The sequence below is a fragment of the Galeopterus variegatus genome, unplaced genomic scaffold (genome assembly GCF_000696425.1).
Source record: "Galeopterus variegatus unplaced genomic scaffold, G_variegatus-3.0.2 Scaffold2516, whole genome shotgun sequence".
NCBI lineage: Eukaryota > Metazoa > Chordata > Mammalia > Dermoptera > Cynocephalidae > Galeopterus > Galeopterus variegatus.
Window position 1 is genome coordinate 164673 of NW_007728627.1, and position 24029 is coordinate 188701.

General features: G+C 41.1%; 1 protein-coding gene across 1 annotated transcript in view; it reads left to right on the plus strand.

The window, feature by feature from the left end:
* ARHGAP31 (Rho GTPase activating protein 31) overlaps positions 1-24029 on the plus strand; it is a 113065-nt gene that overhangs the window by 65154 nt on the left and 23882 nt on the right. Inside the window, exons 2-6 of the mRNA XM_008582082.1 lie at positions 2898-3000; positions 5247-5391; positions 17559-17641; positions 18625-18732; positions 19398-19540. Of these exons, the coding sequence (XP_008580304.1) occupies positions 2898-3000; positions 5247-5391; positions 17559-17641; positions 18625-18732; positions 19398-19540 (582 nt within the window). The remainder of the gene's footprint in view (positions 1-2897; positions 3001-5246; positions 5392-17558; positions 17642-18624; positions 18733-19397; positions 19541-24029) is intronic.

A 24029-nucleotide genomic window follows, 5' to 3' on the forward strand; every position in this document is an offset into this window, starting at 1 on the left:
CACCAGGCCGGCCCTGGACATTTAGGTTTTTTTTTTTGTCTTTTTCCGTGTCCGGCAACGGATCGCAACCCTCGGTGCTGCTCCCGCGCCTCGCTCAGCCAGTGAGTGGGAACCGGTCTGTATGTGGGATCCGAACCCTCGGCGGGAGCGCCGCCGCGCTTCCCAAGCGGCGCACTATAGCAGTGCGCCACCAGGCCGGCCCTGGACATTTAGGTTTTTTTTTTTGTCTTTTTCCGTGTCCGGCAACGGGATCGCAACCCTCGGTGCTGCTCCCGCGCCTCGCTCAGCCAGTGAGTGGGAACCGGTCTGTATGTGGGATCCGAACCCTCGGCGGGAGCGCCGCCGCGCTTCCCAAGCGGCGCACTATAGCAGTGCGCCACCAGGCCGGCCCTGGACATTTAGGTTTGTTCCATGTCTTGGCTATTGTGAACAGAGCTGCGAGGAACATGGGAGTGCAGTAATCCCTTTGACATGATGATTTCCATTCCTCTGGGTATATACCCAGAAGTGGGATTGCTGGATTGTATGGAAGATCTATCTGTAGTTGTCTGAGAAACCTCCATACTGTTTTCCATAGTGGTTGTACTAATTTACAGTCCCACCAATAGTGCAGGAGCATTTCCTTCTCTCCACACCCTCGCCAGCATTTGTTATTCACTGTCTTTTTGATTATTGCCAGTTTAACTTGGGTGAGGTGATATCTCAATGTGGTTTTAATTTTCATTTCCCTGATGACTAGTGATGTTAAGCATTTTTTCATGTACCTGTTGTCCATTTGTATGTCTTTCTTTGGAAAATGTCTATTCAGCTCCTTTGCCCAGTTTTCATTGGGTTATTTGGTTTTTTACTGTGTAATTGCTTGACTTCTCTGTATTTTATGGATATTAATCCCTTGTCAGATGCATAGTTAGCAAAAATGTTCACCCCTTCTGTAGGTTGTCATTTCACTTTGTTGATTGTTTCTTTGCTGTGCAGAAGCATTTTAGTTTGGTATAGTCCCATTTGTTTATTTTTTCTTTTGTTGCTTGTGTTTTCAGGCTCATGTTCATAAAGTCTGTGCCCAGACCTAGTTCCTGAAGTGTTTCACCTATATTTTCCCTTAGTAATGTTATACTTTCAGGTCTTATATTTAAGTCTTTATTCCATTTTGAGTTGATTTCAGTATATGGTGAGAGGTGCATATCTAGTTTCATTCTTCCGCATATGGATATCCAATTTTCCCAGCACCACTTATTGAAGAGGCAGTCTTTTTCCCAGTGTAGATTTTTGTTGCCTTTGTCCAATATCAGATGGCTGTAAGCCTGAGGGATGATTTCTGGGTTCTCAATTCTGCTCCACTGGTCTGAGTGTCTATTTTTATGCCAGTATGATGCTGTTTTGGTTACTATAGCTTTGTAGTATAATTTGAAGTCAGGTAATGTTATGCCTCTGCCTTACTTTTTTTTTTTTTGCTCAGGATTGCTTTGGCTATTTGGGGTCTTTTGTTGTTCCATATGAATGTTAAGATTGTTTTTTCCATGTCTGTGAAGAATGTCATTGGTATTTTGATGGGGATTGCATTGAATTTGTAGATCACTTTGGGTAGTATAGACAATAACGAGCAACTTAAACAGGGAACAAACTTTAACTGAAAAGCCATGGTTACAGAATGTTGAGTCTGAAATCCTGCCATCTACACATAAAGGTCCAGTCCAGCTTGGAATTGTGTGTGAGTGTGTGCAATGAGCATTAATTAACTGGCATTAGTGGATCTAAGGCATTAATGGGTTGGGTAGTTGTTGGGGGCATGCATACAGTGTAACTAAAGCATTAGTTCATGGAGGCCCCACCATCTCTATACCCCCCAGGGAGCCACTGAAGACTTATGAGTCTGAGGCTTGGAGTGTTCCATACCAAGCCACCATTCATGGCACTCTGTCTGGGGTCCTCAGATGGATCTGTCCAGGGACCAAAGTGGCAGGGACTTGCTGCTCTCTCCACACTACCCAAAAGGCCTGTGTCTGCCATTCTGGGTTACTGAGCTGGCTGGGCTGCTCAGATTCAGCCCAGAGGAGAAAACAGCACAGCCAGACTTTTCCACCAGGGCTCTGAACCTCTGGAGTGGCAGGAATCCAAGAGACCATGTTGGTCCCTTTTATGCGGTCCATTAAATCAATTACTGGTTTGACCCATTGTGGGGTGAGGTTCTCACCTTTAAAAAAGCACTTTAACCATTTAGTCACTTTTGACAGATTTTCTTCAAGTCTTTTTGTATATTCAATTTTGTATCATTTTTCTTTTACTTATTTATATTGTAAGCATTTTCTCATGTGTTTAATTACTTTTCATAAACAACAAGTAATTGTGAATTAAGTAAATTTACCTGCATCTTGGTTTCTTCATGTGTTGAATAAGGCAGTGGTTCTCCAATTTTAGTGTGGATCAGAGTCAGCCGGAGGGCTTGTTAAACACAGATTGCTGGGCCCCACCCCAGAATTTCTGAGTCAGGAGATCTGGAGTGGGGCCTGAGAATTTGCATTTCCAACAAGTTCCCTGGAGATGCTGATGTTGCTGGTCAGGAGACAATATCTGGAGAACCAGTAAATGAGATTAAGTTGTGGGATTTCCAAGGTCACCACTGGCCTCAAAATCTAAGTTTTTGCATATTTTTCAAGTTAAAAAAAAAAAAAAACCTCTTTAAACACGAGTTTATAAAACTTTAACAATACCCTATGATTTTTTTAAAATACAAGAGGAATATCACCTACTACTAATAAGTAATTATTTCCACTTGTAACTCATATGAGTTCCATACTCATTTCTCTTTGAAGTTACCTGGATTTTCTAAGAGGATATTTTTAAAAGGACAGTCAGATTTATATCTAATACTTTATTGTTTTTTCTTTTCCCTTACATAGTTCCATATGTATTGAAGAGCTGTGCAGAATTTATAGAGACTCACGGCATTGTGGATGGAATTTACCGGCTTTCGGGGGTCACCTCAAACATACAACGGCTACGGTAAGCCAAAAGAATAGCCCCCAAGGAATTTTCTCATGATCCTTCCTCTCTGTCCATGCCCCTGTCCGCAGGTGTTGGGAGTATTAAAAACCTGAAGGTACTGAGGAAGGGTGGCACGGCTGAAGATCAGTTTCGGCTGTTTTCAGAGGCCTGACTGTTCTTAATCTAATCAGGAAGCTCTCCAGCCTGATGTAATTCTTTCCAACAAAAGCTCCTAAAGGCTTTTAATCTCTGTCTTGTGCCAGATTTACCATTCTTAGGTGGATTTGATTTAACTCAAATGATTTGTTACAAGTTAGGAAAACGTGATTTATTATCATTCTCTCACCTACCCAAAGCTCAGTTAGATTAGGTCCTCATTGTATGGTGTTCAGAACTCGGAGGTTGATACGGGTTTTTCTGACGGCACACACTCAGCCTTTGATATTTTATCTGGTTGAGAAATCAGAAGTCTGCATGATGCTACATTTCTCTAACTGATGCTGGTATTTTAAAAATTATTGATGGATTAACTATTTCCGATTCTATAGCTTTATCCTAAACATTTGGAAATGTCTATCACATTAAGAGGGCAAAAACCTTTACATAAAACATAGATATGTGTGATATGTAGATAGATAAATATCTATCTATATATATAAAATAGAGAATATGTAGTATACATACAGAGTATATATAAAGTATCTATATATACTTTTCTATAACTAAAACAATAGATCTATGTATTTTGTGTATTGTTCTTTAATACCAAAAAGAATAAATTTAATGTGTTATTTTTATATATTTATGATATGTTCTTTAGTTATAAACATACTTTAAAAATAATAAAAGAATTCTTATTACAAAGTTAATATGTAAAATTTAATAGATTGTGCATGTCATTCAGTTTTTGTATTCTTCCTCCTATTTGGTTTTTGTGCCTCCCCTGCCTTCCATCTCAACTGTAATTAAATTATACCAAAGGAATAAAATACCCTTTTTACTCCTGGAGAAGTGAAGGCTGTTAGAAAAAGCAGTTAAGTTTATTGTAGCCATAGATTTTAATGCATCTAGGTGTTTACATAATTTCACTAATTAAGTGTGCTACTTTAAAAAATTTCAACAGCAAATACATCTTAATAATTTATTCTTAGCTCTGAAATATACTACACAGTAGTTGGTATCCTGGAAGGACACTTGGGTGATGGCCAGTTCTTTTTCATTTAAGGACTGACCTTAGCCTTGACAAGGGGAATTTTTGGCTAAATAAACGAATAAGCTGTAGATTGTTCTTGTTCTGCCCTCTTAAAAAACACATGCCTATGAATTTATGAGGCCATGGCATATTTTTCTTTTCAAGGCCCCACTCAGTTCCTCTCAGGTTCTGACAGCACCAGGGATTTCCGTATCCCTTATTAAAGGGGCAGAACCAGACTACAGGAGAATGGACAGCAAGCTGTTCTGAAAATGTTGATTCTGAGAGTCCTGTTGACTTTGTTACCTGTTGGCTGACCAAGTGAATTCTCTCTAGAAGTCTAACTTCTCTTCTGTATTAAAGCTCAAATTCATCACTTTTTAAACAGATTTTTAACTTGTAAGTACATATTATTTGAGGCAGTGTATTCATGTAACCTTTTTAGGAAATGTTTTCTAATTAGAAACTAGGCCTGGAATCTGATAATGTTCCCAGATATCCCACTATGGATTGTTTAAGAAGATATTTATAAGCTCATCTATACTGTAAGAATCATCGTCAGTTAGCCTAGAAGGTTTCAAAGAGATAGTTGATTAAAGTTCTCAAACCTTGGGTTTGAGTTTCCAGATAAAACAAGTTTGTTGGCATGAATATAAGGAGATGAGTGATAACAATCTGACCCACCCTGGTTTTGTCTCTCCTGTGAAAAAGGGAAGTTCTTTTTGAACAATATTTTGGAAAAACTGAAATCTCAGTAGGTCTTTCTGGCAAATTGTTTTCATATCTTCCCAGTGTTCATAACCAAGACTGCAGACATAATGCCACGGGAAATCCACTTGTAAATGAGCATTATGTCTTTCTAATCACAACAGATTTTGCAAGGAGGATCCAGACCCGAAGTGGAACTCTTCCATGGCTTCCTTGTGCCTGGAGTAGAGGTCCTTTTTTATCAAGGTTAAAAATACGGTCAGTTCAGCGGTTTAGGGTCTTTTTACCCCTAAGCAGCCAAGCAGCTGCTGACACGGAACACGTGTTCCCTGGGATTGTTATGTCTCCGTCTCTGTTGTTTCAGGCAAGAGTTTGGCTCAGATCAATGTCCAGATCTGACAAGAGAAGTGTACCTTCAGGACATCCACTGTGTAGGCTCACTCTGCAAGCTCTACTTTAGGGAGCTGCCCAACCCCCTCCTGACTTATGAGCTCTATGAGAAATTCACGGTGAGTGTTTGGATTTCCATTATGGTACTGGGTGGGATGAATAGATGGGCCAAGGAGAGTTTCAGTACTAAAATAACAACGATAATACTCACCAGATGGTTGACATTATCTTAGCATGGTGATAGAAGTAGGATGGTATGGTGAGGAAAGTAGGGTAGTGGAACTGTTTGCTAAACTTTGCTTTCTTGAAAATCATGTTGTTTATTTTAAGAACTGGGTTAAATTATCTCCATGTTTATTGAACTGAATGTGCCTCATTGTGTAGAGAGGAAACTGAGAACCAGAAGAGTAAAGTGGTTGGCCCAAGGTCACACAGCAGAGGCGGCACAGGAACCTAAGACTCCTGATGTTACACCATTGCTAGCTCATTTTTTCAGGCTATTCCTTCTGTGTATCTTTGGAGGGTGGGGAAAAGAGGTAGGTGGGTAGAGAAGGATAGGGAACAAACATAAGAGAGAGGTCATAAAGCTGGGAAGATAAAATAATTTGAGAAAAACAGCCAAAAGGGGTGCAGTGAGTTGAGTTGGTGGGGAGGACGGATAGTCAAGAACAGAACACTTAAATAGTAGCTGCATAGTCCCCAAATAGGGCACCCATGGGAAATCAGAAAGGACAATAAATGCTTAAAGGACATCTGTAGAGATAGCATTAAAAATAGGGCTTGAAGGGCTGACCTGTGGCTCACTCAGGAGAGTGCGGTGCTGATAACACCAAGGCCACAGGTTCGGATCCCATATAGGGATGACCGGTTCGCTCACTGGCTGAGTGTGATGCTGACAACACCAAGTCAAGAGTTAAGATCCCCTTACCGCTCATCTTTAAAAAAAAAAAAAAATAGAGCTTGAATATTTGGCTGCACACGTGGAGATGTGGAGTAGGCAAAAGGTTGAGTTTAACCAAGGTTGGGGTTCAGCTAGCAAAAGAGAGATGGGGAGATGAGAGTGTGTGACGGGGTGATTGAAATAATCACCAGGAGTTTAGTCTGGGTAAGAAAGGAAATGAGGGCATAAGGCAGATGAGAAACAGTGAAAAAGTAGGTCAAGGGATTATTCATCCCAGTGAGGTCAATGGAGTGTTGGAGCAGGGTAGTCAAAGGGGGGTATTTGAAATTGAAATTATGGAGGTGTTGCAATCATTGGTAAGAATAAGATCTAGGCTCCAACAATGCGAGGGAATCTTTCTCATGGCTCCTGTAATAAACTTATTTTGAGCACATGAAAGATTCTTCTATTTGAAATGATATAAACATAAGCTACTTCTTAAAAATTGGGCTTGGGCCAATAAAACTATATTGAAGAGTTTTCAGGGATACAGTGATATAATCATAATGATAACTGAAAACAACCCAGATACACAATAGTATATAAAGGATTAAAAGGAAGAATGTTCAAAAGACAAACAGCCATTCATTTTCTATAACAGGGATTATAGGTGTTTTTTCCTGCTTCTTTAACTTTCATAATTTTATCCACTAAAAATACATTAAATTTTTTAGTGAAAAAAAGGCCAAAGCACATAAAAAATTTAGGCATCAATGTTGACTGCTAGAGAATTCAACATACACCAGCTGATGTAGAGATGTCAGTTGTTAGGGGACCCCTCTCCTTGGGATCTAAAACAGAAGGTAAACAAGTTTCCACTCTGCCCACAAAACCACAGAGGAGTCTTTCCTGGAAAACAAGAGGAAAGGTTATGAGCTTCATGTGGTTCTGCCAGATTATAATCATTGTCACCATAGGTGAGTATTTTCTTCATTTGAAAAGTAATCATACTCAATAAAAGACAATTTGGAAAATGGGGGAAAGTAGAAAGGAACCCTTAGTCTATCCCCTTAAAAACCGACAGCCACTACACTTAACATGTTGTGAGTACTTCCTTTAGTCTTTTATTCTTTGCATAGTGTTTTGTTTCCCAAATCGAAATAAATTTTATTGCAAAAATTAAAGCAATATAAAAAAGCATAAAGGAGAGAGTATAAATCACTTGAAATCCCACACCCTATGCAGATCTGCTGTTAACATTTAGGGGACATCCTTTCTCTCCATCTCTCTGCCCCTCCTCCCCTGGCCTCCCCCCATGACAAACTTTCACTCCTCAATACGGTATATTGCTGTTTGGAACACTTTTAATTCAACAATGTGACCATCTTTCCATGTTAGTAAATATGAAGAGACACTATTTTTACAGCACGTTCTCTCATATGTGCCATGATTTCTGAAACCACTCTCCTGTTGATGGACATTTAGGTTTTGTGTTTCTCAAAATTTAGCTTTTATAAACAACATTATAAAAACATTTCTGCACATATGTCTCTATAATTCTGTCTGTTTAATCCTTAGGGAAAAATCACTGAAGTAGATTTGCTGAGAAAAGAGTTCTTATTTAAAATTCTGTTACATATTGCCAAACTGTCCTCTGGAGAGACAGAAATATTCTTTGCCCAGCTGCCTTGCTGATGCTGGGTATTTTCAATTTGTTAAATTACTTACGAATCTGAATAAACCAAAAACAAGTTCTTATTGTTGTTTTAATTTGTATGTAAGACTTTACTGTTTGCTTTCTATATAGTTGTAATCCTTTTATCAGTACAATAGTATCACCTTTGAATACTATAGAATAGAATATCATCATATTCATGAACTGATCAAGTCTATGTTTTAGTTTGTTTTGTGTTGCTATAACAGAATATCACAGAGTGGGTAATTTATGCACAATAGAAGTTTTTGGGCTCATGGTTCTGGAGGAGGGAAAGTCCAAGAGCATGGTCCTGACATCTGGAGAGGGCCTCATGCTGTGTCATCCCACGATGGAAGGTGGAACGGTAAGAGAGCAAGAGAAAGCAAAAGAAGGTCAACCTCTCTTTTAAAACAACCCACTCCCATGATAATAATATTAATTCATGAGGTCTGTGCCCTCATTGCCTAATTACCTCATAACAGTCTCACCTCTTAATATTGTCACAATGGCAATTCAATTTGACTATAAGTTTTGGAAGGGACATTCAAACCATAGTATTTTGCCTTTGGTCCCCCCAAAACTCATGTCTTTCTTACATACAAAATACATTCATTCCATCCCAATAGTCCCCAAAATCTTAACTTGTTCTACCATCAACTGAAAAGTACAAAGCCCAGAGTCTTATCTAAATCAGATAAAGGTGAGAATGAAGGTATAATTCACCCAGAGGAAAATGCCTCTGCAGCTGTGAGCTTGTGAAATTAACAAGTTATGTGCTTCCAAAATACAATGGTGGAACAGGCATAGAATAGAAATTCCCGTTCCAAGAGGGAGGAATAGGCAAGAAGGAAGAGGTAACTGGTCCCAAATAAGTCCCAAACCCAACAGGGAAAACAACACTAAGTCTTAAAGCTAAAGAATAATCTCCTTTGGCTCCATATCTTGCATACTGGGCATACTGGGGTGGAGGTTTGGCCCCCAAGGCCTGGGGCAGCCCTGTCCCTATAGCTTTGCTGGGCTCAGTTTATTCAGCAACTCATAGGTTGGAATCTTGTGCCAATCCAGGGCTGATGATGCAAGCTAGTAGCTCTACAGTTCTGGAGTCTTGGAAGTGGCCTCACTTCAATGACGACACTAGACATTGCCCTAAGTCAGGACTCTCTGTGGTGGCTTTGCCCCTGCAATAAATCTCTGCCTGGGTGCCCTGTCCACAACATCCTTTGAAATCTAGGTGGAGGCCATCATACCCCAACAGCTCTTGCATTCTGCATGCCTGCAGACTTAACACCATGTGGATGCTGCTAAAATTTGCCACTTGTACTTTTCAAAGCTGCAGCCTGAGCCATACCTGAGCCCCCTTTAGTCATACCTGGAACAACCAAGGAGTGCTGATCTGGAATGCAGGAGCAGAGACTTGAGGTGGCCCTGGGCAGTGAGCACCAAGACCTCAAGGGGCACCGTGGGCCTCTCTTTTGATATATTTTCCTATCCAGGCCTTGGCACTTTGGGCCTGTGATGGGAGGGGCAGCACCAGTAATCTCCAAAGTCATTTTGGAGGTCTTTGAGGTCATTCTCCCATTGTCCTGATGAATAGCCTCCAGCTCTGTTCTGTTCATACTAATCTATTTAGCAAATAGTTCACTTAGTTATACTCTTGGTTTGTGCTCCCAAACACACTTTTCCATTCTTTAGATAGGCAGGCTAAAATTTCTCAAAATCTTTTCATTCTGCTTTTCTTTTAATTATAAATTTCAGCTTTAAGTTATTTATTTTCTCTTGCATCTTACAGTTTGTAAATAAAAGTAGTGAAGCAGCTCCTTCAATACTTTGCTTAGAAATTTCTTCTGCCAGATACTCTGGTTCATTGCTCTTAAATTCTACCTTTCATAAAGCCCTAGAACATGGACATAATTCAGCCAAGTTCTTTGCCACTTTATAGCAAGGATGGCCTTTACTCCAGTTTCCAATAAGATATTTCCTTTTTCCATCTGAGACCTCATCATAATGACCTTTACCATCCATATTTATACCAAAATTCTGATCACAACCACTTATTACATAATCTCTAAGAAGTTCCAAACTTTAACTACATTTCTTGTCTTCTTCTGAGCTCTCACCAGAATTGTCCTTAACAATCCATTTACAGAAATCTAGGCTTTTTTTTTTTTAGCTTCCTGTTCCAAATTATTCTATCCTCTACCCATTACCCAGTTCCAATGCCAATTCCACATTTTCAGGTATTTGTTATTGCAACAGCTCCACTTCTTGGTACCAATTTTCTGTCTTAGTTCATTTTGTGTTGCTATAACAGAATACCACAGACTGGGTAATTTATCAACAATAGAAGTTTATTTGGATCACAGTTCTGGAGGTTGGGAAGTCCAAGGGTATGGTACTGGCATCTGGTGAGGGCCTTTATGCTGCATCATCACATGGTGGAAGACAGAATGGCAAGTGAGCACAAGAGAGCGAGAGAGGGCCAAACTTGCTTTTATTAATAGCCCATTCTCACAATTACAAACCCATTCCTGCAATAATGACATTAAACCATTCATAAGAGTAGAGTCCTCGTGGCCTAATACCCACTTAACAGCTGCACCTCTTCATACTGTTACAATGACAATTAAATTTCCACGTGAGTTTTGGAGGGAACAACATTCAAACTATAGTAATCTAATTTATTTTAATTTCTCATTTTATTGTAGTTGGAGGTAGATAAGACTTCTTGTCTTGAAACTTCAGAAATATTGTTTCTTCTTAGCTCTTATCTACAGGGTCAGAACAAAACCCATATTTATCTCTCCCTGATCTTGTTCCCTGATATTGCTAATTATTCTGTTCTCTCACAGCAACTGAATAATACCAAGGCAAATTTTGTCAACTTGTCATCAGATTTGAAGAAAACCTGACATTGAATTTAAGCAGTTTATTGACATGAAAAATAAAAAAGGAATGATTTGTTATAACAACTGACTTCTATATAGATACAACCTAATGAAGTTAACTATGTTGAAGAATTTGCCACTTAATAGATTTATCTGATCCTATTAATGAATATGATAATATAAGCAAACCTTTTTCAGGGACATGGAAATAACTGTTACATTGTCACACATTCTCACTATAATTCATTTAAACCTACTTGTACAGCTAAAGTAGAATAATATCTCAATGGAATAATAAGAGAATTACAAAAAATATTAATGGGATAATATTAATAATGATAATGGCTGCCACTTATTGAGTGCTTACTAGATGATAAACTCATTATAAATATTAATCCTCAAAATAACCCTACAAAGTAGGTTTTATTGTCTCTGTTATACAGATAAGTAAATTGAGGCTCACAGAGGCTCTTGCCTAGGGTGGTACAGCTAGTAAATGGAGGTAAAGATTTAAAATTCTCTCTCAGAACTCCAACACTATTTAAAACTAGAGTTAATGGGGCCGGCCCAGTGGCGCACTGGATAGTGTGCCGCTTGGGAAGCGCGGCAGCGCTCCCGTCAGAGGGTTCGGATCCCACGTACAGACCGGCTCCCGCTCACTGGCTGAGCGAGGCACGGGAGCATCGCCGAGGCTTGCAATCCCGTTGCCGGTCCCCGGTCCGGTACGGGGGCAACACTGAGGGTTGCGATCCGTTGCCGGACACGGAAAAAAGACAAAAGACAAAAAAAAATAAAAATAAAAAAAATAAAACTAGAGTTAATAGCACTTTAATGGGCTCAGGTATTAAATAAATTAATATAAGATAAAGTAATGAAGGAACAATTCCATAAACACTGTTAGGAAAATTGGCCAACTGTTGGGGGGGGGGAGGAAATCAAGTTGCAGCCTTTCCATTTAGTGAATTTCAGGGTAGAGAAGGGCTTCCTAACAATAAAAGAGAAGAAAGACAAAAATCACAAAAGACAAATTGCAAATTGCACAAACTGAGCTCTACATAAACTATTTTTTCTATATAAAAAATACACTAATAAATTTAAAAGGCGAATGACCAACTATAAAAACTGTTTATATTAAAGATGACAGGGGATTAATATTCTTTAATTATATATAACTTTTACCTGTCAATAAAAATATAAAAACATGTAACAAAACACTAAACAAATAAGCAAAGAACCTGAACAGAGAATTCATAGAAAAAGAAATAGAGTCACTTAAAAATTATTAATGTATTGTGATAATATATTTGCATATTAAAGAAATTATTTTTTCATAATACCATTTTATACTGGAGAGCCTGTGGTGAGCTGGCTCTTTTGTAGTTTTCTACCAGAAGTGTTAATTGTTTGGAAATCCCAGAAAGTCATTTGAAATTACTATCAAGAGTCCTAAAATTCTTGTATTCTTTAATCCAGTAACTCTGTTTCAAGGACTTCATTCTCAGGTAATAATCAGATATGCACACAAATAATTGATATACAAGTATGTTCATTGCAATATTATATATAATATATCGAAATTTGGAGAGTACATGTTTAGCAACAGAAGATGAGTTAAATAAATGATAACTATTGTTTTCAAAACTGTGTAGCCGTGAAACATCACAATTTTGAAAAATATTTACTGTCCACAATATAAAGTTACATGGGAAAAAGCAATTATTCGTAAATAAGTAGGAAATTATGCCAGTGTTCATATTTGGTGCTGGGAGGCCTGGGTAGATTGCTTCTTTTTTGCTTCACATGTAAGTAAATTAATAGTGGTTATTTCTGCATGGTGCAATAAAAGGTGATTTTTATTTTCTGCAGATTTTATATTTTAATTTTGAATATGTGTATTAGTTTCCTATTGCTGCCCTAACAAATACCACAAACTGGGTGACTTAAACACCAACAATTTATTCTCTCACAGTTCTGGAAGCCAAAAGTCTGAAGTCATTTTCACTGGGCTGAAATCAAGATTTCAGCAGAGATGCACTTCCTCCAGAGGCTCTAGAGGAAAATCCATTCCTTGCCTCTTCCAGCTTCTGTTGGCTGCTGACATTCCTTGGCTTGTGGCCACATCACTCCTATCTCTGCCTCCATGGTCACAATGCCTTCTGCTCTTCTGTCTGTGTCAAATGTCCCTCGGCCTCCTTCTTACAAGGATTCCTATGACTGCTTTTAGGGCCTATTCGTACAGTCTAGGATAATCTCCCCACTCAAATTCCTTAACTTAATTACATCTGCAAAGATTCTTTTTCCAAATAAAATAACATTTACAAGTTTCCAAATGAAGTAACATTAATGTTAGTATTAGGGCCTAATATATTTGGGAGCAATTATTCAACCTACTACATTACACTTTACTTTTATCAGAAAAGAACACCAACATTCATTTTAGGAAAAATTTGACTTTGTTCAGATTGTTCCATCTAAAGTTATTACACCCCAAATAGGAAAAGAATTGCTGATTGGGGGATTTTTAGGGAGGGCATTTTAGAGAAGTGTTAAATTATATATTGAATTTATATTGAAATAATTTATGTATCAGTCTCCCTCATTAAATTGTAAACCTTCTGAGGATAGGAACTGTGTTTACTTTACTCCTTGTCTTGTTTTCTTTCCTTGCTCTCCAGCTACTGGAAAATGTTGTAACTGTTACTTAGTAAATATTTGATATATTTGTTGACCTACACACATCATTTGAAATGTCACTGGGCTGAGCCCGTGGCACACTCGGGAGAGTGCGGCGCTGGGAGCGCAGCAGCGCTCCCGCCGCGGGTTCAGATCCTATATAGGGATGACCGGTGCACTCACAGCGCTCACTGGCTGAGTGCGGTGCAGCCGGTCTCAAAAAAGGACAAAAGAAAAAAGAAAAAAGAAATGTCACTCAGGGCAGACAAATAACATCTGCAACAGGCTGTGAGCTCCAGAGAGCTGCAAAGGGGGATAGTAGCCCACTGTCTGGATTTGCCAGTGACTCTCCCAGTTTCAACACTGAATGTCTCATGTCCCAGGAAACCCCCCAGTCTTGGGCAAATCAGGATGATTGGTCATCCTGCGAGGAGCCCAAATAGTATTGTCCTGGAAGTGTGCCCTGAATGTGGCTCTTTTGTATTCTCAAGCACAAAGTGAAGTGTTGACTCATCCACCTACTCATTCAGTTCAACAAATGTTTATTGGGCACCTACTATATATACCTGGCAGGCACATTTCGAAGTGCTGGAAATTTAATGATTAGCAAAATGGATAAAAATCTTTGCTCTTGTGAAACTACATTTTAATGGAGGATATATATAATAAATATAGGTAAGGCATAGAACTATAATGAGAACTGTTGATACTTACTATGAAGAAAAACAACACAGGGCATGGGAGAGAATGCTGGGGACTCCTATTTTAGGTAGGATAATCAGAGGTCTCTATGAGGTGACAATTGAACAGAGACAAGGGTGAAGCTAGGGAACAAATTGTGTGTGCATCTGGGGGAAGAGGGTGTAAGAAGAAACAGCAGGTGCAAAGGCCCTGGTGGGGGACCTGTTGAGCTCGCTTGAGGGGACATGTGGAGGCCATTGTGACTGGCCTGGAGCAAGCAAGGAGGAAGTGATGGGAGACGGAGTAGGGGAGTTCAGAGATGGGTCAGATCAGTGACTAGCACTTGCGTCCACAGGTATATCAAAGACATATGTATACAGACTGTCCTCAGTTAGAGGGAAGACTTTCTTCTCTGCACATTCCTTTGGATGCTTTGCTCTATTTTTTTTCTTTTTTAATCATGTTCATGAATTACTTTTTAAAAATCTAGTTAATAGCTTAAAATAATTTAAAACAATAAAGATGATTTTATAATAATTTTCAAGTAATTACTAAAAAATTAAAGTTGCAGCTGGGTGCAGTTGGAAGGGGGAGCCACAGGTTGTTTGTGTTGGGCCTCCCTGGTGACAGGGCTACCCAGGAGGCAGAACCTGAGCTTCAGGCACAGTTGTGGCTTTGGGTAAACAGAAAAACCCAGAGTGAGGGCCCTAACCCAGGGGACAAAAGCCCAGCCTTCGCCAGAGTCCTCAGAAGACAGGAAGCTGGTATTATTGTTACTGATTTGATCAGAACAAATAGTCACAGATTCCTCCTAGACCTTTTATGATTTAACCATAGCCAGATTGGCCTGGCTGATGTTGAGTGAAATGCTCTTACGGTAAAAAAATTCGGGTGGACAAGATCTCAACACTCTTCCCCCAGTTGCCCAATGATGGGTTCTGCCATCCCAAAGGGGGGACATAAACAAGGTAAAAATAAGTCTGCAGTGACCAGACCCCTCCAGGAGAAAAATGAGGGTTTAGAGATCTTCTTGAACAGGTTTGGGGTGGGGTGGGGAGAGGCTGTAAATAATGAAATAAACACCAATCCCAAATGGGACCTGCAGGCATCAGGGAGAGCCTGCCCCACCTCTCGCCTCTAGCCTCTTGAGGGCAAAGATGAATAACAGCTTCCTAAAATATTAAAGGAAGTTTCCATGAGAGCTGTTAACCTACACCTTTATTCCCCAGACACATTTTTTAAAGGTGTCAGGGTGATGATACCAAGCTTTGTAAACAGTGGGATCCTGGCTTTGCAGAGAGATAAAGAGGCTTCTCCACCACTCCCTCTGTGCAGGACAGAATGTTCAGTTCCTCCCTTCCCTGAAGCTGCTCTCCCTTCTTTCCCTCTCATGAGATTCTCCCTGCCTTGTGAAGCCAGGGTGCTCTCTACAGTCTTGTGTTCTAAATGACAGCTCCAGGGAAGAGAAGGAGGTGTCAGGGCACTTAGTGGAGGCCCCATTCTTGCCCCCATCCCTGCATCCTGCATACCTCACACAGTGAGGCTACAATGGCGATCTTGCTTCCACTGGCTCTGCCCTCAGACAGGCAAGCCCACTGGAATCCTGAGACAACTGTGACCTGGATATTCCCAGTCCCACATTTCTCCCCACTTCTCCTTCAGAAATGAGACCTCAAGTTTTCCACATAGAGAATTTTGATTGCTTTTAAAAATGGGGGCTTCTGTGTGTATATGTGTGTGTGTGTGTGTGTGTGTGTGTTTATTCAATTAAATTAAAAAGGTAAAAAAGAAAAACCTCAGTGGAAATACCCTGGCATGATGTCACGCATAGAGAGCACCTACTGTGCACCAGGCACTGTTTTGGATTCAGGGACTCATTACATCCCTGAACTCACAGAGCTGACAATCTTGCAAGGGAGACAGACAATAAAGAATAACCCAATTAGTATGTTATGTAGTATATGAGGGGTCTTGAAAAAGTTCATGGAAAGATTTATGTTATCTTTCAATTCTATTTTTCCACGAATTTTTTTAAGTACCTTGTATGTAGTGAGTTCCATGGAAAAAAGTGAGAGGGAATGGGGGGTCCGGGCTGGAGCAGGACCTCAGAGTCTCCGCTAAGTTGGAACAGAACAAACACAGCAGGTGTGGCCTAGAATAGGGCCTGGCAGACAGAAGGTGTCCAGTCAAGTTCATTCTCATCCACTTTTCTGTGGCTAGAAACTCATTACTGAGAGTGCAAACTTTGGCATTTACACACAAGCAAGCAAATGACAGCTACAAACCGAACAGCGGTGAACAATACAAGAACCATCACCATAGTTAGGATCTTATTTTTGGTTGTATTGCAGAAGGCAGTATTTATCAAACTAGAGAATGTACTTTATGATTACACCTTTCACTATATGTAAATGTAAAGCAAGTTGCCAGTCTCGGGAGGAAATAGAAGACTGTAAGTCACATATGCCTGTGAGTTTAATATCAGAAGGATTGATTGAAATGAGCTCAAGTGCCCTTTTTAAAGTATATTTTGATTTAGGTGAGGTTTCACAGGTACACGTATAAAACTCATGGAGCTGTAGCTTAAGATTTGTATATTTTGAATATACATAGCTTATATCTCAGTAAAAAAAGATGTGATTACCATTGACTTTGAATTCAGGTGCCACTCCCATGGGCAGTTCCTGAGCACTCACTCACTGCCCTGGGAGGGCCCTAGAGCCTGGGCACAGGCAGGACAGACTCTCCGAACAGGGCAGAACCAGGGTCAAGGGAATCTGCCCAGGGATGCCTGTGTTGTACAGAAACCCCAGCAATGAGAGATGGACAGGGGTTAGCCTGTGATCCCACTGCTTTATGGCTGTTCCTGCCTCTCCTTGAAGGCCCTGGGCTGATAAGGGAACAAAATACCCCCACAGGAAATAACCAGAAAACAAGTCCGAGCAAGGCCATCAGGTCTCAGGGACAAAGCTCTTGTCCCTGCCAAGGAAGACACATTTTTCCCTGCTTCCCGGCATCCCAGGCAGCAGCTGAGTACACAGGGTCATGGAATAGTCACAGGCTATGTAGGGAGTGTCTGTTTGCACCCACAAAGACAGCTGGCTAAGTAGACATGGTGCCACTCTGTCACCTCCATCTCACCTTGTCTCTGTCTCTGTGTCTCTCTGTCACACAAGACAGTCCAGATTCTACACATTCTTTACCAGACACCTAATAACCTATCTGAAGATGCACTGAGACCCAAGCAGCCCACCGTCACCATTTGCACACACTGTGTGACACTTCACATCACGAACCCTCAGAAACCATAGTTGGCTGGTTGTTTCCATAGCAAAGAGTGCCTCTTGGGAATGTGAGCTCTAGGCATGGTGATGACCCTGGAGTACCAGGGGCCTGAATAACACCAGCACACACAGGTGGGCGTCCACACACTTGCTCACTCACTAGGCTACTTCATGTTCTTCTCTGCAGGAGGCCGTGTCACATTGCCCAGAAGAAGGCCAACTGGCCCGAATACAAAATGTTATCCAGAAGCTTCCCCCATCCCATTATAGGTAAGAATCCTAGGGAAAAGAAATGTTCAGCCTGTCAATGTGATGTAATACAATAGAGGCTGGCTAGCATCATAAAAAGGAGGCATTTCAGTGGACAGTGACTTTCCTGGGTGCATTTTGAAGTTGGTGGTCAGGGTACTGTTATCCAAGTGAGTTGGTGCCTGACCAGGGACATTGGTGGCAAGGGGCAGTCCATCTCCAAGTCATTTGCAGGGTGCCCGCCCCTCAGGGTCCCTCAGGAAGTCATTTCGATCACACAAGCCAGCCTCTTGCTGACATTCTTGGTTCTTATTCAGATTCATAGTATAACTAAATCTGTGGAAACCAAGATGCCTTTTACACGGGTTGACTGCGGCTCCTGAGCATTTGGTCAACTGATCTCTCTAGTAGCTCATCACCACAATCCCTTACACCATGCCCATCCTTTCATTTCATTCTCCCCATTCAGCCCCTCATTTTACCACCTTTCCCAGGGTTCTCTACACCTGCATATCTTTTACAAGGGGGCAGATTTTGATGTGGTATAAGAAAGAACTTCTTAGCAATAATAAACGTTGTTCATCTATGAAATGAGGTCCCCAACAAGTCCCAAGTTACCTGAAGCTGGAAAAATTTTATAAAAAAGAGCCTACATCAGAGCCTATTTCAAGACTATGTGCAGTTGATTCTTCCCTGGGTGAACAAGTGGCCTCTAAGAACCCCAGGCTCTGAGGTGCTGTGGTTCCCTGGTTCTGTCTCTGGCTAGTGCACCATGGGCCTCAGCTGACTTCTGACGAAACCAACCCACTGCCCACCTCGGGCCAGTGTGCCTAGGGCCAAGAAAATTACTTCCATTGATCTTGATATCTTCCCAATATTCCTTCAAAATTCATAAGATAGAAATATTTAGAGTCTCTAAACTCCAAACAGAAATTATCTCCAGCTGTCAGGCTTCACACAGGCACTGAAGTTTCCTACTTTGTCAAAAAAATGAACTGTTACAGGACTTTGGAATACTTGATTCGACACCTGGCCCACATCGCCTCCTTCAGCAGCAAGACCAACATGCATGCCAGGAACCTGGCCCTGGTGTGGGCTCCAAACCTCCTCAGGTAACCACCGTACCTCACCTTCCCACCACCCCAGTGGGCTCAAAGCAGCCCGTCCATTGAAATGAAGATTGGATTCTTCAAAACTGAAGCTCCTTTAAGACAAACCTGTAGCTAAGAGGTCATTTGTATAACCCATGAATTAAAGGTGATTTTAATAGCCTAAACTCTTTGCCTGCTAACTTGGAAACTCTGGGTTCCAAAGGCATTTTCTGGCCACAACTACAATGTGGCTAAAGTTATGGGTCTCTATGTTGCTATTTCTTGAAAAGGCCTTTTTCATCTTTGGGGCTCATTGGCTTTTCTGGGCTTTGGTGGGGTCACAGCTGGCTAAAACCTGAATCAGCTTGCTTCATATGACTTCCAAAATGATGATCTGTCCCATAGAATAATGGGATAGAGATGGAAGGGGATTCTATGAAGAAAAAAAAAATCAATTCCTGTATATTCACAGGATAGTGTTTATAGTCTTGCAGTGTATATTTCCTGGTAACTATTTTAAATGTTTTCAGTGTGTTAGGCTTCACAGCCTTTGGTGAGTCCCTTTAATTGGTCTTAAACAGTTAAAATATCCTATAAACTGGAGATGGGGCTTGTACAGAAGGCCAGTTACTGCTTCAGGTTGTAAGGCAGATTCACTCACTAAAAGTATTTCTTCCATGGTTTAGGTCTAAAGAAATCGAAGCCACTGCTTGCAATGGAGATGCAGCCTTCCTTGCAGTCCGGGTCCAGCAGGTGGTGATTGAGTTCATATTGAATCATGTGGATCAAATCTTTAACAATGGTGCACCTGGGTCTCTGGAGAATGACGGTAATTATTCCTTCTGGCATATATCCCACCAGACTATCCTTCTTGTCCTGGTCATGGGGCCCAGGAATAAATGCGAGTGGGCTTGGTTCTAGCTCTGAGCGTTGGCTGTGTGTGTGTGTGTGTGCTGACTACTGTGTTTCAGCATCTGGGGATTGTGCATATGTATACATCTGTATGTGTGCAGTGAGGGTATGGTGTGTCTGCATGTGGCTTTAGCATGTTTATGATTGGTTGCATACATGGCCCATTCCATGAATGTGGCATGGTGGAATAAAACATATAATGTTCTACTGGTTTTAGTGAATTCTTAAACTCTTTGAGCTATTATCTAAAGACACTGGCAATGTTCTCCTTAACTATTAGATTTCATCTTTACTTTTACTATGATGTTTTAGAAGATCCTTGTTCCTTCACCTTGAAGTCTTAAGTGAATGAGTTAAGTGGCAGTGTGTTCATATTCTCTTTGCAAGCATTTCTTGAGTGCTTACTTTGTTCCGCACTGCACCAGGCAGTAGATATACAAATATGAGTGTGTGTTTGTGTGTTTATGGGCATCTCATAATGACATAATGAACCCTAAGACTGAATTGGTCACTCCTATGAGCCTAATTTGTAAAAACCAGAAGTCTAGCTGATCAAGAAGCCTGGTGATGACCATTTGTATATAAGAGTGGTTTTCCATCATTAGCATGCATCAAAATTACCTGAGGGCCTGTGAAAACACAGATTACTGAGCCTTTAACTCTTGATTGCCTCCAATGTGTATTATTCAAATGCATTTTATTTAAAGGTTCTTGTTATGAATTGTTAATGACCTTGGTAAGGCACCATACTTAATATTTACATAAAATGAAATAAGTCATACCCTCTGGAATTTTAGATTTGGACAAGGTTCTATTTCAAACTGAAAAGGTTTTAGAAGTTGTCACAGTCCATTTGGGCGGCTACAATGAAATACCACAAACTAGTTAGCTTATAAACAACAGAAATTTATTTTTCACAGTTCTGGAGACTGGGAGGTCCAAGATCAAGTTGCCAGCAAATTTGGTGCCTGCTGAGAGACTGCTTTCTTTTTTTGTCCTTTTTGAGACTGGCCGCACCGCGCTCAGCCAGTGAGCGCTGTGAGCGCACCGGTCATCCCTATATAGGATCCGAACCTGCGGCGGGAACGCTGCTGCACTCCCAGCGCCGCACTGTCCCGAGTGCGCCACGGTCTCGGCCCGAGAGACTGCTTTCTCATAGAAGTCACCTTCTTGCCATGCACTCATGTGGTGGAAGGATAAACAAGCTCTTTCAGGCCTTTTTCATAAGGGCACTAATCCCCCTCATGAATGCTCTGCCCTTATGACCTAATCACCTCCTAAAGGCCCTCCCCCCCCTTAATACTATTGCACTGGGGATTAAGTTTTAACATGAATTTGGGGGGACACAAACATTCACACCATAGCAGAAGTCATAGAATCCAATACCTTCATTTGACAGATGAGAGCACTGAGGCCAGAGAGACTGTGATATTTCCAAGACTCATTAAAAAAAAAATGTGTATTGAGTACCTCCTATGTACCAGGCACTGTTCTAGACACTGAGGACACATCTGTGCAAAAAAGGCCCTGCACACAGCTATGGTCTGGTTGAGAAGACAAGCAATATATAAGTTTACAAATAAATATATTACCACTTTGAAGACAATAAATACCAAGAAGAAAATACAGCAAATGGATGCAATGTCAGTGACATGAAGGTTTGTTTTGGGACCCGGTAGTCATGGTCTTTGAGGAAGTGATCCTTGAACTGAGACCTGAATGACAGGGGGTACCAGTCATGTTAGGATCTGGGAGATAAATATTCCAAAGACAGAGAACAGCGAGTGTAAAAGCCCTGAGGTGGAAATAGCCTCGAAGTGTGGCAGAAAGTAGGCCAGAGTGGCTGGAATAAATGTGGTCTCCGGGGCCGGCCTGGTGGCGCACTGCTACAGTGAGCCGCTTGGGAGGCGCGGCGGCGCTCCCGCTGAGGGGTCGGATCCCACATGCAGACCGGCCGCTCACTGGCTGAGCGAGGAGCGGGAGCAACACCGAGGGTTGCGATCCCGTTGCCGGTCCCGGTCCGGTACGGGCGCGACACTGAGGGTTGCAATCCGTTGCCAGTCACGAAAAAAGACAAAAAGACAAATAAATAAATAAATAAATAAATGTGGTCTCCAACATGAGGTGTCCCATTCTAGGGAGTACCAAAGACCAAAGTACTGAAGTTGGTGTTAGAAGGAACTATTAGGATTTCTTTTTCATTTATTTTTGTGTTATAATTCGTAATTTCTATTGTTTCATATATATTTCTATCATACGCAATACTAATACAGCACTGTGTATGTATGATTTACAAATGTACACATATATAAAGGGAGTGAACAATTTTTACTGTATATTTTTGTAGATCACTGGGTCCGTAGGCCAAGAGGAGAGGGAAAGCAGAGGAAAGGTCCTTATAGGTTATGCTGAGTTTGGTTGGTTCTCAGTTCCTTGGAAAATCATTGGAGGATTTGGAACAGGCAAGTGCAGGATCTGAGCACTCTGGCTGCTGTGTGGAGGAGAGTCTGAAAAGGAGCAAGGCTGGAAGCAGGGATACCAGTTAAGGGGCTATGGCAGGAATCAGATGGGAAATCATGGTGGCCTGTACTAGGGTCAGCAGTGGGAAGGAGGAAAGTGGCTGGATTCACAATATATTTTTCAGGTAGAGTTTTAAGACTTGCTTATAGGCTGTGTGTGTGGGAGGGATGCATCAAACAAGGGAATGAATGAAAAATAGCTACTCCAGATTTTGGCTTATGCAATTGGTTGGCCCATGGTGCCGTTTACTGACATGCAGAAGCTGAGAGGAGGTACCAGTGCAGAGGTGGAAGCACAGATCACAAGCTCTGCTATGAAATGTAAAGTTAGAGATGCCTGCTATGCATCTAAGCAGAGATGAATAGGCCTGAATGCCAGGCTTCCTCTGAAGCCTGGAAATGAGAGGTGGGTGCTAAACCCACGTCTCCTGACCCTGCAGTTTATATTCTTCTCATTGTTCCGGTAGCTCCCAGAGTGATTGGATTTTTTTAAGTAAGTAAACAAATAATAAAAAGTCATAAATAATCAAGAATCTATGAATAAATATGGAAAGTAAATTAAATTTAAATATTTTTAACCTCCTTTGGATTAAATCAGAAAATTGGGTTAAACTTGCAAACTTCACCTGAAAAGTTTTCATAATCACAGGATGTACAAGGGTACTTCAAAAAGTTCATGGAAAGATTTGTATTGTCTTTTAAATCTATTTTTCCGTGAACTTTTTGGTGTACCCTCGTATTTAACTGCAGTCCTGCTGAATGGCTGCCATGCTTATCCTCCCTGAAGAAGCCCACTGTCACACACTGTCTCTGTTTTCTACGAGGCCCTTTTTTAGTGGCTTTATTTCCTTCCACCCAGAGAAGGTCATGCTCTACAAAGAGAAATAGTGCCGTCAAGCTGCTTTCTGAAAATAAGATGAGTCCTATGCCAAAAGTGATTTCTTAGTCTCAGTTGGTCCAAGTTATTCTCTAGTCTCTTCACAACTTGAGAAGTCACACAAAACTGGGAAGGCCACCAAAAACTAAATAGAAGCAAACGTAGACTTTTTAATTTAGATCAGAGTTTCTCAATCTCAATACTGTTGAGACCATGCTTGTCATGGGGCACTGTTCTGTATATTGCAGGACATTTAGCAACATCCCTGGCCTCTACCCACTAGATGCCAGTAGCACTCCTATACACGTTTGCAACAATCAAAAATGTCTCCAGACATTGCCTGGTCTATCTATCCCTGGCTGTGATGGGGGGTGGTATGCAAAATCGCCTCGAGTTGAGAAGCACTGACTTGGAGAAAAGAGATAACCCTGTCATCACCAATTGTCATCATCACTTCGAACCCTAAAAAATACCATAGAGTCAGAAAGGATTAGCTACATACAATAGAAGACAACTGAGGAGTGAGTAAAAGGCCACATATCTTTTAGGGAATAGTATAGGCTGGAAAGTGTCTCTTTATTGCAGAGATGTAAGCACAGGTGATCTAGGGAAAGTAGAGGCTCCAACCTTAAATTGCCTTAAAGCATGTGTTCTGTAGCTGTGGGGAGGAGGGGTAGTCTCCTGCCCTAGCTGTTAGGCTACCTCTGTGACTGGAGATACATTCCCATGTGGCCGAAGCTCTGCTTCCAAAACAAAGAGTTTTCAGGACTAAAGGCTCATTGTTGTTACTTTGGTTCATAGTAGGTGCTCAATAAATGTTTGTTATGTGAATGAATGAATGAACTAACAAACAGTCCCCCTCCGAAAAGTACAGAAAGAGAAGTTACCTCCTGAAGCCCTCTTTATCCTCTGGCTCGTCTGGCCAGGAGAGTTGTCAGCCTCAGCCCAGGCCCCACCATGCCCAAGAGAAGCCACAGATGGCACTCAGCCACCCATGAGGAGAGCAGGAA